This window comes from Ovis aries, chromosome 10, assembly GCF_016772045.2.
Source record: "Ovis aries strain OAR_USU_Benz2616 breed Rambouillet chromosome 10, ARS-UI_Ramb_v3.0, whole genome shotgun sequence".
Classification (NCBI taxonomy): domain Eukaryota; kingdom Metazoa; phylum Chordata; class Mammalia; order Artiodactyla; family Bovidae; genus Ovis; species Ovis aries.
The window spans coordinates 84,868,059-84,883,961 of record NC_056063.1 but is presented as its reverse complement, the minus strand read 5'-3'; the positions used below and the strand labels follow the sequence as shown (position 1 = coordinate 84,883,961).

At 55.5% G+C, this 15,903-nt stretch overlaps 1 protein-coding gene across 7 annotated transcripts in view; it reads right to left on the bottom strand.

Annotated features, from left to right (window-relative positions):
• ARHGEF7 (Rho guanine nucleotide exchange factor 7) overlaps positions 1-15,903 on the bottom strand; it is a 100,976-nt gene that overhangs the window by 10,642 nt on the left and 74,431 nt on the right. For 4 of the 7 annotated variants that reach the window (XM_042255070.1, XM_042255072.1, XM_042255076.1 and 1 more), the window contains 10 exons: positions 12,938-13,076; positions 12,218-12,277; positions 11,406-11,552; positions 10,591-10,677; positions 8,202-8,280; positions 7,894-8,033; positions 6,093-6,317; positions 4,345-4,438; positions 2,855-2,944; positions 151-327 (listed from right to left, as the gene is read on the bottom strand). In XM_042255070.1, the coding sequence (XP_042111004.1) occupies positions 151-327; positions 2,855-2,944; positions 4,345-4,438; positions 6,093-6,317; positions 7,894-8,033; positions 8,202-8,280; positions 10,591-10,677; positions 11,406-11,552; positions 12,218-12,277; positions 12,938-13,076 (1,238 nt within the window). The remainder of the gene's footprint in view (positions 1-150; positions 328-2,854; positions 2,945-4,344; positions 4,439-6,092; positions 6,318-7,893; positions 8,034-8,201; positions 8,281-10,590; positions 10,678-11,405; positions 11,553-12,217; positions 12,278-12,937; positions 13,077-15,903) is intronic. The other 3 variants (XM_042255073.1, XM_042255069.1, XM_042255074.2) reach the window with 1 other exon arrangement.

The window sequence follows — 15,903 nt, the reverse complement described above, 5'->3', positions numbered from 1 at the left end:
CTCCCCAAAGTTGTTAAAATATCACATAAAAGAGACAAGAAACAGCAAGAAAACATCTAAGAAAAGCAGGCTGCAGTACAACAAGCATTGTTAAGAAAAGCTGAGAAGTGCGTTAGTTCTGGTGAGAGATATATGAGCAACAGCTCTTACGAGATGTAGAACCCATCCTGTAACTATGGGCTGTCCATATACTGTCATAGTCAGAGTCTTCCGAGAAGTCTGAAGGCTCCACACGGGAGAGGCTGCTGCGACGACCCAGGGAGTCTAGACTTGACTGGTCGTCGTCAGCCAAGACGTGATTATGCATCAGGTCAGTGCCTTGCCATGCTAAGACGGGTGGGGGGTGGGGGAGGGCGGGGGAGGAGGGGCAGGCGGAGGAGGGGCAGGCGGAGGAGGGGCGAGCAGGAAGACGGCAGGAAGAGCCACAACCAAAACAGGAAACAAACGCAGAAGGTGACGGGAAGAGAAGGGAGAGAGAAAAGAGTGTTAGAACACGGCAGCAATGCTCGATCCTCCTCACCTACGGCTGGGTTTCATCACTGACTGACTGACTAGCACAGCCCGTAGAACACAGCTGGATCAATGGTTATTTAAATAAACCCATATCACGATACCATTTCCAAACTGCTCCTTTTTAAGCTTACTGCTATTAGGCCCTCACTTATGAAATCTTTTACGGAATAAGCCCACAATCACAAGAAAATTCTAAAGACATATGACAAATAACCAATTCTGCTACACATTCGATTAACAAATGATCTCATTTAGGACATTATTTGTAAAAGGAATCATTCATGTGGTTAACATGCATATACCGAATGTAAAATACTTCCCAAGGATTTCTGACTGACTTCTTCAGCTACCTCTCTGCCAGACTAGAAGTCACCTTACCGATGGGGGTCTAAACTTACCTTGTGCAACTGTAACGACTGCGAGGACTTCCGACGGAGACGGGGTGATACGGGCCCCGCCCCCGCTCCCCCACCCTGCAGAGCACGCAGGCCTCTAGCCCGGAGCACCTACCCACAGGAGCGCCACCCATACGCATCCAGGGGAGTGGTCACACAGGAAGACACGTCTGGCCGGATGCCATCAACCCTCTTGCTGACCCTCCCCGACGCGCGGGGAGCCGTGAGCGGCGGGCCCGGCCGGGAGGGCGGCAGTGCACAGGCCGTGTGGGTGATGCGGGCGTCCAGCACCCAGGCGCGCCGCACCCGACGGAGCCCAGGCGGGGCACGCACGCCCACGATCTCTGCTCCACGGGGACAGAGCCACCCCACCTGCCGTCTCCAGGCTCCGCAGCGCACCACCCAGCCAGCACGAGGGACACAACTCCCGAGCCACCTGTCCCTGACAACCCTGCATGAAGGCCAGTCCCAGGCCTCAGGGCAGTTAGGCCGTAACATCGATTAAAAACAAAACCCACTGTGCTGGCCAACGTCCAGTGGTCTGCCCGCACAGCAGAAGTGGACACACAGGCAGCGTGGCGAGACCTACACACGCCAGAGCCCCGTCCCCGGGGGAGAAACGAGACCCACACAGAAACACAAGGCTCGCCACCAGGTCCGCTCACCTGGGATGCCGAGCTGGAGCCGCACTTCACACAGCTGATGTGGAGGCGAGCAGCTTTTTAAAAATCTCAAACTCAAAACCCAAAATACTACAGGCACATATAGCCTATTACCCAAAATACAGTCTCAAATAGGAAGCCGTCCTGTCCTCAGGGACGATGGTCTGCGCTTGCAGACTACAGCCCTGTCACCTGCCGACTCCCTCCACACGCACACCCTGCTCTTCCTCACCTGCTCTGGGCACCGGTCACTACGGACAGGTGTTCTCACCAGATGCGGTGCAGACCAGACATCCCAACATCACGGGCGGGACGTGTAAACTATGAGCCAGAAAGAAAGTTCCGGATCACCTGCAGCTGTACCCAGGGCTAATCCTGTTGGCCCTAGCCTCACACCTGCAGTCACCTTGAACAAAAGCTAAGTTAAAGCACTCAACAGTTCCTTTTCCACCTTTTCTTTCCAGCATTTTTTTTTACAACAGACGTGACAGGGCTTGGAACTGCCACGTCACACTGCAGGTGGTACAGATGAGGTGACAGGCAGTTCACCAGTCGAGAAGGAGAAGGGAACCAGAAACAGCATCTAATAAAAGCCGCTTTTCATGCCAGAATTAATGACATCCGGTCTGAGGCGGGGTAAGTTCAGCCCCTTTTCCTCCTGAACAGACCACATACCCTGCACTCCAACTCTCAAACGCTCAGGAATTTGGGGGAAAAAAAAGAATCCACTTTTTCCCTGTTCACACACCGGATTAAGACGCTTTCATATAAGACATTGTAAGCAAGATGCAGGTACACTGAAAGGTAGGAAATTTACCCAGTAAACTCCCTGGTGTCTACAGCAAAAACTCTAAACGCAACCATTTGGGGGGTGGGGGTGGGGCGGTGAGCTGCTGTTAGAAACAAAAAACAACTCTTACCCTAGGCTTGTGCTTTCGACAATGATTCTCAGAAACTCTTCGCTCAAACCACTTCCACACCAGGGGTTTAGGCAGCTTGACCAACTGAACTGAGAGCGCACTGCGGTGTCCTATCACAGCCGCCCTCTCCAGGCCCCAGGGCTGCTACGCCTGGCAGCGCCCTTCACGCCAAGGTTTCCCAGCAGGGCCGCGTCACTGACCGCTCAGACCCCTTCTCACGACTGAGGGACGCGGGCCAGGCCGCAGAAGCACCCTCACTAGGGGTCACGCCCAGAGCCTGCACAGGGCCACAGCCGCGTCCTCTGGGGCGTGATTTCAGGCAGAAGGAGCCAGCAGAGTGGCCGTGGGCTCCGGCGACACTTACTTGAGTTGAGCGTCTGCCGCGTCTTGGCGCTGGTGCAGTAAGCCTCGATGACCTTCAGGATCTGGGCGTCCTCCTCCAGCGCAGCCGTGCCTGCGAGGGACACACGGCCGTCACCGCCCGAGTCACCAGCACAGCCAGGCCAGCCACTCAGCCAGCAGTGCTAACGGACGGCCCCTCCCCTGGAATTGGTGCCGGATAAACATTTCTGGATATTCACAGAATAGTTATATTCCAAAGGACGTTTACTTCTATTTTTTATCTACAACATATCTGGCAAAGAGCTAATACCCAAACATATATACACGCACACACACACGTATATACACACACACACATATATATACACACATATCTATATGTCTGTGTGTGTATATATATACTTATACATATATATTGTTTTACTAATCCACAGGAAAAAGAATACCCCCCCATCCTGAACATGAAAAAAGAAGCAGAAACAATTCACAAGAGTCACAGAAGAATGTTCGTCGTCACCAAGAAAAGAAGTCAAAATTAAAACTAGGGATGGCGTTTTCACATATTGCCTGAGAAAATCAGAAACCACGATTCTCCGTGTGGATGCAGGTATCAGAAAGAACTTCCTGCACCCACACGCGGGAGGCAGAGAAGACAGGAGCAGCCCCTGAAAGGCCATTTGACCCTATTTACAAGCGCTTCCCTGACCCACAGATTCCCACCAGAGTTAATCCGGAAATTGACAGAGTGTAGCCCAGAGTGTGCAGGCATGGCTCCAGAGCTTGGCCTGAGCTGGGGCCCCTCCAGACTGGCCTCACCTGCACCAGGGGGCCACCTGGCGGAGGACGGCGCCTGCGGAGCAACAGTGTCTGACGCTGCTGGTGCCGGGCAGCCCTCACACCCCGCGTGCTTCATACAGCTGTATGGTTAATTTCTGCTATTGTTCTAAATTTTTATATATTTTCTAGAATACTCAATATATACTTTTAAAGGCTCAACTAATTTTTTTTAAATGGTTAGAATGAAGGACTGAGCCACTTATAAGCCGTACCAAAAATGTTTGGACAGCATCTCATGATATCAAGATAAGCACACGCAAAGCAGGCCAGGTGCTCCCTCCTAAGAGTCAGCATTACACAGAGGGCTTAGGAGCCACCGAGAAACTGACCTACATGCCACCAACTGGACCAGTCGTGTAACAGGTTTCTGTGAGAACAATGTTTAACTCCCTGCAGGATCCACTGGGAGTCAGTGTCCACAGCGGGGGCACGCTCACAGGGGATGCTGCCAGCGCAGCTGATGCGGCCGGCACTGAGGGGGCTGCACTGCCCCACTCGGACGTCCTCAAGAGCAGACCGGAGGCTGGGCACTGGCTCCCCTCTGCGGTTCTGGAAAGCCCCGTCCCCACCCTCAAGGCCCCGCCTCCTCACCCTTGAGACCGCGCCTCCCCACCCGAGGCCCCGCCTCCCACCCCGCCTCCACCAAGAGCCAGGTGTGTCCTCCCAGGCACTCACTTTTTCTCAGAGCGAACTCCTCGTCCGAGGGCTTCCTCTCTGGCTTGCGCTTGGGCAGCAGCTTCTTCATGGTCTTGGGACTCTTGCTCAGGTCCTGGGGAAGGAGAGGAAAAGGCTGGCAGACCCCAGATCTGGTGGGCAGGCACGGCCGCTGTGGAGGGGGAAGCCGGGACACTCCAGCGCCCGCCCCGCACACGCTGACCGCGCTCTGCCAGCTGCGGAGCGCTGACATCCTGAGGCACAGGCTGTGACGGTCCTCCTCCACCTGGACCCGCCGGCGCCGGGACCACCGGGACCACTCCCTGGGAGGTGCGGCAGCCGGCAGTGCGGAGAAGAGAGGGCAGCGGGCTGACGCCTGTGCAGGGAACCACGTGCGCTGCCCACTCTAGGGCAGACCCCCCTGCTGCAGCCAACCATTAAGACAGGAGGACACTGTCGATTTCTAAATGAAACGTGAGGGAAACAGGGAGAAGGAAAGGGAACAGAATCAGCCCACGGGCAGCACACTGGCGCCCCCTCCGCTGGCAGAGCTATGTTCACAGCCCAGAGACTGTCCCTCCGTCCACAGCACATCTGTACGCTCAGCCGGGCAGAAGAGGAGCAGCAAAAGCAGCCCACGCGGCCGGCAAGGTTCTGACTGTCAAGCACGTACTGAACCCCAGTGTCAGGGAGGCTAACTTCGGCATCACTGAGTCACATTCACCGCCGCTGAACTTCACGAGGCCAGTCCAAGGCTGAGAATGGGACTCAGGCCATGGGAGGGATCAGGCTGACAAGCACCGAAAGAACAGCCTGCGTTCCAAAGGTGTCTCTCCAAAATCTGTGAAAGTGAAAACTTCCAGAGCGCTTGGAAACGCAGCAGATCAGCAGTCCCGAAGAAGTGAAGCAGCAGGCGTCCTGAGGCACAGGGGCGGAGGGACGCCCGGGAGCAGCGCCCGCAGGCGGCGCAGAGCGCCGGCCTTGCCCCAGGACGCCTGCTCCGTGACCAGGCGGCCTGTGTGCCCAGCACACTGGACATGTCCACGGCCACACCCGCCAAGCCTCTCTCTCCTGTACCCTACTCCCCCCTCCCCTGTAAGAACCCGCAGCAGGGCGTGGCTGCACTCCACCACACTGAGCTAAGCAGCGAGGATGCCAAAATGGGCCACCAGGAAGAAACATGTCCTAAGAACCGAAGTTCACTAACAAAACCCATACAGGATTAACTGTAATTTATGTTGTACTCCCCCATGTACCATAAAATTCCTCCAGCAAGGATGGAGGCAGGGTCTGCCCAGGTCCTTCGTCAAATGTGGCCTCTCTGAGATGCAAACTGGTGCAAAAGCGCCTCACCAGGCTCACGAACAGGCCCCGCCCACCAGGCTCATTGTCCCGCCCACCAAGCTCATTGTCCCACCCACCATGCTCACAGCCTCACCCACATCCCACCCAGCCCACCGCCCGAGCCACACCCCCCACACTCATAGCCACAACCACACCAGAGCAACTGAACTCGGCTCACACTCAAGCACGCTCGTGTGATCACCACAGTCGTCAACCGGCTTCCTCAAAGCGCAAACAGTGCCCCGAGCCTGTCCCTCTCCCTGTTATGGGCACAGAGGGGGTCTCCCCAGGACTCTGGGGCTCTGGAGCACAGGAAGGGTAACAAGGGAGAGAAGGCAGAGCCTTCCATTCTGAAGAGGCTCATCGGCTCCATGTCACAGACACAAACACAGGGCTGTCACATTTCCACACTCACTAGGGCTCACCTCCTTGTAGCAGAGGGCAGCCGAGGGCCGCAGAGGGGGTGCTGGTCGCAGGCAGCTCAGGCTCCAGGGCTTAGGGGTCTTCGGAGGCTCCAGGGGCCCCCAGTTGATGGTGGTGTGTGGAGTGCCATGGTGGGAGGGGTGGGGCAGCGTGTGGTAGGCGGGCGTCAGCGGCGCGGGCTTGCTGTCCGCGTGCTTGCTGGACGGGGTGATGGAGTGGGAGGGGAGCTGCCAGGGACAGAGGGAGAGAGCAGAGCGCGTTCACCGCCAGAGGACCCGAGGCCAGCCCAGCCCTCCCAGCACAGCAGCGCCCACTTGCTAGCGTGCATCCTGAATGTCCCGACGCTCAGGTTACTGGCCGTCAGGCCGAGCATCCCCCACACCCTGCGTGAGGCCTGCTGAGCTCAGGGCGGGAAGCAGCAGGTTGCTGGGTCCAGACCCGGAAACCCACTGACCGCCTTTAACTGCGAAGCAGTCACGTTTGCAAAAAAGGCATTTCATTTAACACAGATATCAGGATTTTATAAAAGAATGGGCATTCTCTGCCCTGGGAATGTGACTGGGGGAGCATAATTATTACCTCGCCAGCAAAAGTAGAGCCTGATCCCTGTTTTTGTTAAAAAAAAATTTTTTTTCCTGGGACACAATCAGGCCTATTCGTGTCAATGGTTGCTTTTATATTATAAAAGCAAAATACAATTGCAACAGAGACCATAGTGCTTAAAAACCAAAAAAAAATATTTACTGTGTTTTTGAAGAAAAATTTTACCAATCCCTTGGGTAAAACATTTTCTCAGAAAAATCAGCTTTAATCAAGACCAGGTTACATAAATTTAATTTCTCAGAAGGACCTTATTAATGGGGTTTATGCTCCTAGAAACTCCAAAAGTATTCGATCACAATGACAAATTAGAACTTTAAACAATTCAAAAGTAGCCAGTGACCTCGAATTAACCCAAAACAATACAGTATGCTTAACAGGAAAAAAAGTTGAGTTGTTCTGTGAGCTGGAAACCAGAGTAAGGTCATTATTCAGAAGAAATGAATAATATTTGAAACACAGGCTTAAAGGGGAGCCTGGGCTCAAGCTGAGGCTTAGGGCTCGAGGACAGAAGCAGCGGACTCTGCCATGACCACACAGCTGCCCTGGGACCAGAAAGGCCAGGGTCCTGGCACATGGCTCCCTGAGGTGGGAGTCTGTAGAGGTTGGTTTAAGGCTGTTACCACCTGAGTGAGAAGGGACTCCCTGTGGATGACACACATGTACACACCGATGCCCTTGGGATAAATTTAGTCCCATGAAAGCTAAGTATCTCTAGAATACATTTACAATATGGAAAAGCTGTCATGGCAAAACCATTCAAAATGATAGTTGAAGCAAATGAATAGCTTTTCCCCCAAACTGCTGAGAAATGGAGTAAGAGGCTGCAGCAGTGACCAGTACACCATGCCATGACCACCGTCCCTGGGACGGCCCTTCAAGCCCAAGGGCAGCGACCCCAGGGTGAACCATGTGGGAGAAGTCCCAGGAGAGACCCTCACAAGCCCTGAGGTAGTGTTCGCGGCCCACCCTGGGCAGGGCAGCTGCCTAAGCGGGTGCCGACGGGCGCCTAACCGGTGAACTATGTGCGTGTGTGTGTGTGTGAACTCTCGAGAGGCAGACAGGCAGGCCTGGCTCACAAGTGGGTCCCCGTGAGGCGATCGCGGCCCACGGGGGATGAGGACGCGTCTGCAGAGAGGCCCGAGGCCCAGCGGCGCTCTCCTGGCCCGGGGTCTGCGGGCGGGGGCGGGGCGGGGCCCTTACGGTGTGCGAGGGCACCGAGTGAGGCTTGCTGCTGGGGTTTCCTGCCGAGGCGGCCTTCGTCTGCTTCTGCAGGCGGTCCACCCACTCGTGGAGGTCCTGCTGGTTGTTGCAGGACACCAAGATCCGCTCGATCATGCTGCCTGGAGGAGACAGGCACGGGCTGGAGGGCGTCAGAGCGCACACATGTGCACCCCAAGGAGGCCCCACAGCACGCCCATGCAGCCCTCGGGGGCTCAGCGGGGCCCGCACACGAGGGCCATGGCCTCGGCACCCGGACAGAGGGCACCCACAGAGCCCGCGCCTATCACCTGATATTTCAAACGCGTTCCTGTGATTTTCACTGTCCTCAAGCTTTGTGACTGTCATTCCTGTCGTTGGTAGCTTTCCCTAAAAAAGACCCCCCAACAAAAACAGTCAGTGCTTTTCTAGTAAAGGAGGTACCATTATTAAAGTAAATATTAAACAATTTTAGACAATGCAGAGGAACTGTCTTTGTAAAGCAAACTCTCTTGCTTGTACCAAAGGCATATATAATACAAAAGCCTCTACCTTGAGTAAGAAATTGTAATACTATAACCAAGAAATGAGCCAGCAAAAAGGTACAGGGCTGCAAACCAGAACAAAAACATTTCATCTGATGAGTTACTCTAAATATAAACAGCAAGACACAAAAACATCATACGTGTGATAAAAAAAAAACAACAACGAGGGTCCACGGTGGCTATTTTAAATGATGCTGTTTATAGAAAGGAAGCAGAGATGTGCCTTAGAGAAACACGGGGCGAGTTCCGCATCCAAAGGCAAATACAGGCGACTGGAGCCGGAGGGACTGTGCGAGACTGCGCCTGGCCATCCGCCACCAGACTGTCCGTCAGCAGCTGCGCCAAGCACTGCCCACAACACAGAGAAGAGCACCAGCCCGCCTGCTCTGGGACAGAGGGCGTGAGGCAGGGAGCGGAACCAGAACTGGGCCGTGGAGCGAGCCCCTCGAATAATAGCCACCAGAGCTGTGGAGGCCGAGCGAGTCTGCAGGGAGCGTCTCTCGGGTCAGGGCCAGGGCCCCGAGGAGCAGGGCCCTGAGCAGCAGGGCGGCTCTGAGGCCACAAGGCTCGGACTCCTGACACCCGGGCAGAGGCCAGGCGCCGAGAGCACCACACGGGCCCGGCCACCTCCGCAGCCCCACAGGCCTCATCCGGTCCACGGGCAGTGGGGCCCGCGCGCAGGAGCCTGTCCTGCAGCCGGGCATGGGCACTGCAGACGCCCTGCCGAGGGGCCCACGGCACTGGGCTGACCAAGAGCTCGGAGAAGCCTGACGGGAAACACAGCTGCGTGTCCCCGACTAACCTGCAGCAACAGCTGCGGAGGCCGGGACGAGCTCGCGGTGGCCGGATGTGGGGCGAAGCCGGAAGTGAACACTGACCCGCGAGCACTGGGGGTCTCAGCACTCAGAGAGAAGCCCCCGAGACAGCACGCCCGGGGGAAGCAGGGCCCGGTGGCGGCACGCTGACGCCAGCACCCTGGGGCCTGAGGCCGCTCCGGACGCCCCTGCAGCCCCACAGGTCACCGCAGGGCCCTGGGCCTTGGGGTGGGGGGAGCTTCGAAGCCAGGGTACATGGCCGAGAAGGACAGAGCTCACTTAGAGCAGCAGCGGCCAGCTTGGGGAGGTGCTCAACCGCAGGCTTACAGATTGGGAGGCGGTCCTTTCCTGGGCTGGCCCGTGTCAATCTGCTTTCTCATGCCTAAAGCGCTCCTTTCGGAACAAGTGCGTGATGTCAACTCCTCTCTGGGCTGTTAAGCTTTCGGAGCAGGTACAAGCCTGCCGTGAACGCTCTGGACTCAGGACCCAGCAGAGCGCTTGTTGGGGATAAGACAAATAGCGTGCCACCCGTGCAAAAATGCAACTCTGAGCAAACCCAGGGTGATTTCTGTGGGAATGGTTCCTGGTGACCAGGCCTTGAGGAATTGATGGAAGGGCTGCAGCTTCAATAACCACACAGGAACAAAGCAGTCAACTTTGCCAGAAGCCCCTACTAGACACACAGAAAACCTAAGGCACTTATCAGCTTCCCTGGAGGCTCAGACGGTCAAGAGGCCGCCGGCACCGCGGGAGACCTGGGCTCATCCCCGGGTTGGGCAGGTCCCTGGAGGAGGGCAGGGCAGCACCTCACGTGACAGACAGAAACGGAAGGGCTCTGCCCTTGCATCTCTTCTTAAAGCAGCCTCACATCCTCGCGGAGAAAATCAGGAAAGTGACGAGCAATAAAGAAGCTAAATAACACGCCAGGCGTGTGCCCGTGACTGCTGAGTCCAGTGGGGGCCCACAGACCACCTCAGCCACACGTGCCCCCCCAAGCCGGCCCGTGGAGCAGCCGCCTGCCCTGGTGGCAGGAAAGCGGCAGAGCGCCCTGGAGGCGGCCAGCTGGCCAGCGCCCCAGCACTCTGGGTCCTCAGGGTCAGCTGCACAGAGGCCAGGCCCCTTCTCCGCTTGCTCCGGATGAGCAGGAAGATCCTAGCTTCACAGTCACGTCAGCACACACACACTGGGGCTGTGCGCACAGATGCGAATATGACACTGTACGTACAACACTGTACCCAGCACACGACAGACACACGCAGCATCAACACGAAAACTCCAAAGGAGCCTGAAAACGGCGCTCAGGCCCACAATAAACAAATCTAAATTTAAAATGTGTTTACCTGATATATGAAGCCACTCATCCTAGGACTGGCAGACAACATTAGCAAAATATTCGGAAAGAGTAGAAGATATCTTTCATTCTTTTCCTAATGTAAAAGAACAAATTCAAGTAACTATATTAAAAACACATATTTACACATTCACAATGGTGAGAACAAATATTCACGTTCGGCCTTATGAAAGAGCATATCACACTTCATGTCTAGGTGTTTCTTTCTACCAAATTTAAATTAAACGGGAACAAAATTATGAGAAATTCGTTAAGACTCACAAGTACCCATGGAACACCTTTTTTAAAAATCTGAGTTTAGCTCTGCCATTAACTCCTCATTAGGCAGGAGTTAGAAAAACAGATTTTTTCTGTGGTTGAGAGAAAATAGAAGAAAAGAACTTGTGACCTTTCAGTGGCAGAGGGAGACCAGGCAGACCCTTCAGGTTGAAGGCAGGGAGGGTAGAGGCGGGAGACTGCCTCTGGTCCGCGGCGGATCCTGGCACTAACCAACCTGGAGCCCAACACGCCTGCTGCTGCCACCCCCCGTGAGCTCTGCCCAATTTACACGGAAAGCTGACGAGCACTGCTTATGTATTAAACCTCATTTGCCGCGACCGGTTAAGAAGAGCCCCAGAAAGACCACAGGTGAAGCCCAAAGATGCCCAGGAATCTAAAAGGCGACTCATGGGAGAGACACCACCCACAGCAGTGAAGGGACTCAGGGGAGCCGTGGCCCCGGCAGGGGAAGCCAGCCAGGCGCAGGGGCCCTGGAGAGAGGTTTCCCCACGGTAAAAGAAGTGCAGGGAACGCTGAAGGCAGTACCTCGCTGCCAGCACACTGGATCAGGACCTGGGACATGTAGACAACGCTGCCCAGGGTCTTGATGTCGTCACCCTCCCAGCTGCGGATGGCCTCCGTCAGGATCTGCAGCTCCAGCTCCTTCCTCTTCCGCACCTCCTGACACTGGGCCTGGGGGGGCACAGGAGGCGCGTCAGGGGAGACAGGCTCTACTGCTGCGGCCCCGGCTGCTTCTGCAGACAGACACTAGTGAACAACTCGCTCATTCATGAGTACAGAATCAAGTCAAGAGAGACCTGCAACAACACAACAGCTCTAGAATGAGAAATACTAGCTGAGAAAAATATAGCAAATCCTGTCACTTTTAGAAGATGGAATGTGGACTGGACAAGAAAACCATCCTCTGATTTTACTAGTGAGCGCCCGAAGAGGAGACCTGGAAGAGGGGAAAAGGGTGAGTTCCGCCCGTGCTATAAGTAAGGCACGCACTCCAGAGACTCAGGTACTGAGACAGCACAACAGCAGGTAAGGGAGAAGCCCAGCACTCCTTTCACGCGCCAGTCAAGATGCTGAGATGAGACTGCAGACATGGTCCAGATCACTGACGTGTGCGGCAGCATTACGCAGCGCCGTGTAAGCGCAGACACTGATCCTTTCACCTCTCTGGTGTCCACAGTGCCGTAACATAGGAAAGTTTACCAGCCGTGGAATAACTACATTATTTATTTTTTATTTCTCCAGAATAAATCCAAATTATAGTTCACAACTAATTTCCTGTATTCATTTGCCACAATAATGTCTGAAGGAAAAAAACCGTAACACGCTCTATCACTTACTGAAAGGTTTTTGAAGGCGGTCATGGATTTCTGAATATCTTGTCTGTCTGGGTGATAATCCTTTGAATAAAAGAAACACACTGTGAGCTTCCATAATGAGCACTTGCCCTTCAGCAGGCTCTCTCTGGAGGCTGGCTTGGGCCTGCCCCTCTGTCTCGGCGCTGAAGCACCTCTGCTTAGCCTCTGAGGGGACCGTGGAGCGGTGAACAGTCTTCTGGACTCTTCCCTGGAGGAGGAGGCCAGCCCAGCCTCGCCCACCACCGCCCACCCCCACCACCGCTGCTCAGCACCAAAGGGCAGAGGAGAGCGACGCAGCGGCAGAGGGCCTGCCCCTGGGGAGTGGCTCACCACAGCCTAACTAAGCCAGCAGCCTGAGCCCCAACCCCTGCCGGGCCCACAGCCTGAGTTCTGAAAAGGAGATAAGTGCACACCATCCGCTGACTCTCTTCCTATTATCTCTCCATAACTCATACACTTAACACTGTAGGCACAGGCTCCTGATGGGACCCCTCCACACCACGGACATTTTCCAGCTACTGGAACTCTCCCCGCCAGCAGAGGTTGGAGCAGACGCCTCTCTACAGAGCTGGGACATGAGGAAACAACTTCACAACCAACAAGTCCCTGAGGAGCTCTCCCGCGCTGCAGGCCAGTGGTAATCGCGGCTCCGGGGCCGGCTCCTGACCGCCCTTCCTGGTGCGGCTAGTGGGGCAGACGCACCTCCATGTGTCTCTCCAGCTCCTTGAGCAGCGCGGGGTACTTGTCCAGGCGCATGAACGGCTTGCTGAGACCGGTGGTCAGCACGAGAATCCCCGGGCTGCTGGCGCCCTTCAGCTCCATGAACTCTCCCAGCTCCTCGCTGAGTGTGAGCAGAGAGAGCAGAGGGCACCGTCAGAGCCCAGGAGGCCAGGAGGGCCGCGTGCCGGACCCCAGCCCCTAGGATGACGACGGGCCACGCAGTGCCCTTGACCACTCAGAGGCCACAGGTTTTACAGCCAAACGTGTGCTGCTTATCTCTAAACACCACAGGGAAGACCCCCCACAGTTCACGTCAGGGCCCTCGGCCTGAGCAAAGCCCCGTGTGCATGACACAAACAGCCATGGTCTCCCAGCAAACCATTCAGGAAAGCCCCCTCAGCAAGCCACCTGCATACAGAGGTCTGACAGCGGGCGGTCCTTGTAGGGCAAGAACAGAGCCCGGGCAGCAGTCCTTCAAGACTGTGAGAGCTTAAGGAGGCGCATCACAACGACAACCACCCGACTCAGGATGCTGGCCCGCCGGGCACTGCAGCCCGAGCAGCAGCGGCGCGAGGCAGCGCCCCTGCCCCCGGCACGCACACAGGCGCACAAGCTCCAGAAGCCCTTTCGCAGCATCAGTTCACTGAACCCTCACCACCCGTGGGAAGAAAGTCGTCTGCGTTTGTGGACGAGGAAACCGAGCGCATATCCAGAGACAGGACGCTGCTGAGCGAGCCTCCCGCTCACTCCTCCTCTCTCTCCTGCCTCCCACTGCCAAGCTCCATGGAGGGCGCTCCCAGGCCCCAGCCTCGCGCCCAGACCGCCCTGGCTCTGCTTCACATGAGCACCCAGGGAGACCCAAGCTCGTCACCCACATATCTGTGGCTCACGTCTGTGATGGGAACTCTGAGTTTCTGTGATGGGAACTCTGCCCTGTCATCACAGGGCAGATGACACCCGAGGTCCCCGGGAGGACGCTGTCTGTGGCCCGCACTGCTGACGAGCAGTGTCTCTGCAGACATGGAGCGGAGGACGCCTGGGCTGCGGGCAGGCGGCGGAGGCCGCACTCCCTCTGGGTCCCCACGTCTCCCACTGGGAGGAGGTCATTGAGAAAACACGAAAATCCTGAAGCCCCGACCCATCGGTGGAGGTCAGCTGCATCCGCCTCACACCACCTCTCCCCCTTAACGGCGCTAGGAGTGAAGTTTGACTCCTTTAAATATAATCCAATTGGGGCCTTTTCTACCACGAGAAAAATATCAAAAAACATCTCTTTGGGCCATTTTTGTTAGTTTAGTATCATAGGACAATTTATAGTTAGGGCTGCTGCTGCTGCTAAGTCGCTTCAGTCGTGTCCGACTCTGTGCGACCCCACAGACGGCAGCCCACCAGGCTCCCCCGTCCCTGGGGTTCTCCAGGCAAGAACACTGGAGTGGGGTGCCACTTCCCTCTCCATCTGTGAACGCTGGCCCCTATGTTTTCTCACTTTAGACTAAATAGGGAGACAACAAAAATAAAGAAACAACTCGGGCAGACAATAATAAAACTAAGCAAATTATTCTTATCAGCCACCCACCTACTCCCCAAATCCCCTACAACTAAAAATTTACGTGAAATTTTTGCAAGCGAAAGTAACTCCTCTCAATATCCATATGACAGTCTTAAATGCCAGGCACGCACACTGTTAGGAAACGAAATAAGACCTTTTATGCATCTTCACTGATCACTGTATGGGCGTCCCAGGAGATGCTAGTGGTAAAGAACCCCCCTGCCAGTGCAGGAGACATACGAGACCTGGGTTGGATCCCTGAGTCGGGAAGACCCCCTCAAAGAGGGCACTCCAGAATTCTTGCCTGGAGAATCCCATAGACAGAGGAGCCTGGTGGGCTACAGTCCACAGGGTCCACAAAGAGTCGGACACGACTGAAGCGACTTAGCACGTAGTTGCTTCATTTCTTAGTTTTTAAAAAATTTAGTACCGTAATAAAACAAAACAGCAGGTTACAGCTTTTCTGACAAAACGAAGGCCCTTCCAGCCTGGCCTCTAATGACACTAGCAATCCTGGCACAGTGTTTCATCCTCTGTATTTTCTCAAACGACTCTGGGGGCTGCAAGATGGTGCCCGAGGAACACAGAGGCAACCTCAAGCTAGCGCAGCAAAAAGGGACAACTACTGTGCTGGGAAAAAGGAGACATTCTACATACGAAACCATGAAGCCCGGATCCATTCGCAACAGGCAGCCACGAGCCTACGGCGCCCACTATCAAACGATGATGCAAAAGGCGGACATCCGTCATAACTCAACAGGACTGGCGGTTCCACGCATACGCGCTCCAGATTCACACTCAGAATTCAGACTAACACAACACAGAATCCAAAGACTAAAAGTAAGACTTAAAAACTGCAAAGCACTGTGTTTAAATCAATCCCGGATAAAGTGTATTCAAGCAGAAAAACAGACTGATCCACCCCTAAGTGGTGGTTTCATGACCTCAACAAGAGCAGGACAGAGGCTACAAGCAGGACCCAGGACAGAAGGGGAAGGGAGGGCGGGTTGGCGGAGGCCACCAGCCGGGGCAGCCGGCTCTCAACTCCACTCACGCTCCAGAGGCCGGGTCTGAGCTGCGGGTAGGGCAGGCGCCGCCGCCCAGGGGCCTCAGGAGGGCACGTGGGCAGCGCATCTTGCCAGCCGCCTCGCTCGCCCGTCCTCGGCACGGTCCCAGAGCCTGACTGCCCACCCCTCCCGCCTCCCGGCCGGGACACACCATATACAGGCAGGCAGGGGTCCCTGAGCACAGGCCCGTCTAGATGCCCTCCGGCTCTCCTGGGAAAAGCTGCCCTGAGGTTTCAGCCACGACACAAACAGCCATTAAGGCAATAACACAGAGAGGAGCACAGCACGTGCTCCCAAGTGCTGCCCCTACATCTGAACGGCTTTAAATGTCA